This window comes from Hevea brasiliensis, chromosome 10, assembly GCF_030052815.1.
Source record: "Hevea brasiliensis isolate MT/VB/25A 57/8 chromosome 10, ASM3005281v1, whole genome shotgun sequence".
Classification (NCBI taxonomy): domain Eukaryota; kingdom Viridiplantae; phylum Streptophyta; class Magnoliopsida; order Malpighiales; family Euphorbiaceae; genus Hevea; species Hevea brasiliensis.
The window spans coordinates 16,048,064-16,049,893 of record NC_079502.1 but is presented as its reverse complement, the minus strand read 5'-3'; the positions used below and the strand labels follow the sequence as shown (position 1 = coordinate 16,049,893).

At 32.4% G+C, this 1,830-nt stretch overlaps 1 protein-coding gene across 1 annotated transcript; it reads right to left on the bottom strand.

Moving 5' to 3' along the window:
• Window positions 1-878: 878 nt before the first annotated feature.
• Window positions 879-1,325, bottom strand: LOC131169333 (chitin elicitor receptor kinase 1-like). The gene has a single exon (XM_058128547.1). It carries the CDS (start codon window positions 1,323-1,325, stop codon window positions 879-881), a length of 447 nt encoding a protein of 148 aa, XP_057984530.1.
• Between the last annotated feature and the right edge of the window lie 505 nt (window positions 1,326-1,830).

The window sequence follows — 1,830 nt, the reverse complement described above, 5'->3', positions numbered from 1 at the left end:
TATTGTAAAGTTAATTAACAGCTGACAATGCTTCCAGTGTCTCAATCCACTAGCAAGTTCTCTGTTAAGTCCATTCTGTTCTGTTAGTTAATACATCAGGTGCATTCAAACCAATGCCAAAACAATAGGATTTATCAACTTTCAGAAAAGAGTGCACATATGGATCTTTGGATGATGGATCAAAACTTGCAACCTAGTTCAAGAAAAAGTTGATTGGATCCATGAGAACCTCCTTGAGTAAATCGAAGAAAGTGGGGATGTTGCGTACATGGTTGATCAAAACTTTCTTTTAGATCAGTAAGGTATCAAAGAAATCTAAGAGGGCTGAATAATTGGCAGTTTTGAAAGCTTTATGAAGATTCTATGAGTAACATTTTATCTCTTGTGATTGAATATTGATATTCAACAACTCCAATATTATATTTTCATTAATTATGAATTTTTTTTTCTTTTTTTTAATTGTTTTGCCTTATTTACTGCAAAATTAGATTCATTTTTTTATCACCTTAAGAACGACTAATTATAAAATAAAATTTACTTAAAAAGTAGCCCCAATGAAAATGAAAAACATAGACAAAACATAGTATAATTACACTACCAATTAGCTTCAATTCAATGGTACTATAATTATTTTTATGATTGTGAAATTTTGAATTTGAATCATAATTAAAACTAATTAAAAAAAATTACTCGCATATAATAATACTTTTTTTATTAATAATTTTCAGACATTCCTTTAGCATGATAAATTTTCAAACATTAATTACAAATGATTAATTACTTGCTGACCTTTATTCCCCACCAAAAAATCAGTAAACAAAAACATAACATGCATATATATATATATATATATATATATATATATATATATATATATATTATGAAAGGCTAATGAAAGTATCTTTGCCTGGAACGTAAACAAAACCGGTCCCTGCATAAAAGTCCACGTCAATATTGTATCTCCGCAGCATGTCAGTAGCAATATTTGACTCCCTCGCAATCGACTCCAGAATATCTCCAGCCCGGAGAGGGTAGGTAATAAACAATCCATAATCCTTGGAAATCGAACTATCTCCACATAAGCAACTCACTGTGACATTAAGCACACCGTCGTCCGATATATTGGTCGCCGTATAGCTATTGAACTGCTCTAACCAGTTAATCGTGGTCAAGTTGGAATAGGACTTGTTGACGATGGATGCATAGGTGTCGCCACTTTCAATATTGCAGTGGAACGTGTGGCCGAGGAATTCATCTTTGATGCAGTTGCAGGGGAAGGAAATGTTGATTCTGATGAAGGCTTGGACACTGTCACTACTTCCCATTTTTTCCCTGTTGTAATTGACAATTGTATCAGCCGATTGCAAGATTTCCGATTTGAACTTCTCGGCTACGACCGATAACGTATCTCCCGGCTAAACGTAGTACGATGCCAGAGCCAAATCACAGGTTTGGCAGCATCTAGACTCGGAGGAGTAGCTATAAGAAAGTAAGAGAAAAAAATCCAAAAGCTAACCCTAATTTCTGATTCATAGAGGATCAGGAGCTGGAGAATTTTGTTTAAGCAGAGGGATTGAAGAAGAAGAAGAAGAGCTGTTTGACACTTGATTTTGATATCTGAAGCTCGTCGCGGTATTTTTAAAGATGGCAACGGTTTAGAGTAAATTACAAATTAATTCTTTTTTTTTTAACAAATTATAAATTAATTCTTAAAATTTAAAATTTATTCATTTTATTTATTGAGTAATTTTTAATATCCGATTACAAAGACTAATTTTTTTATATTAGATGTGTCAAAGACTAATTTTTTTATATTAGACGTGTCCCTTT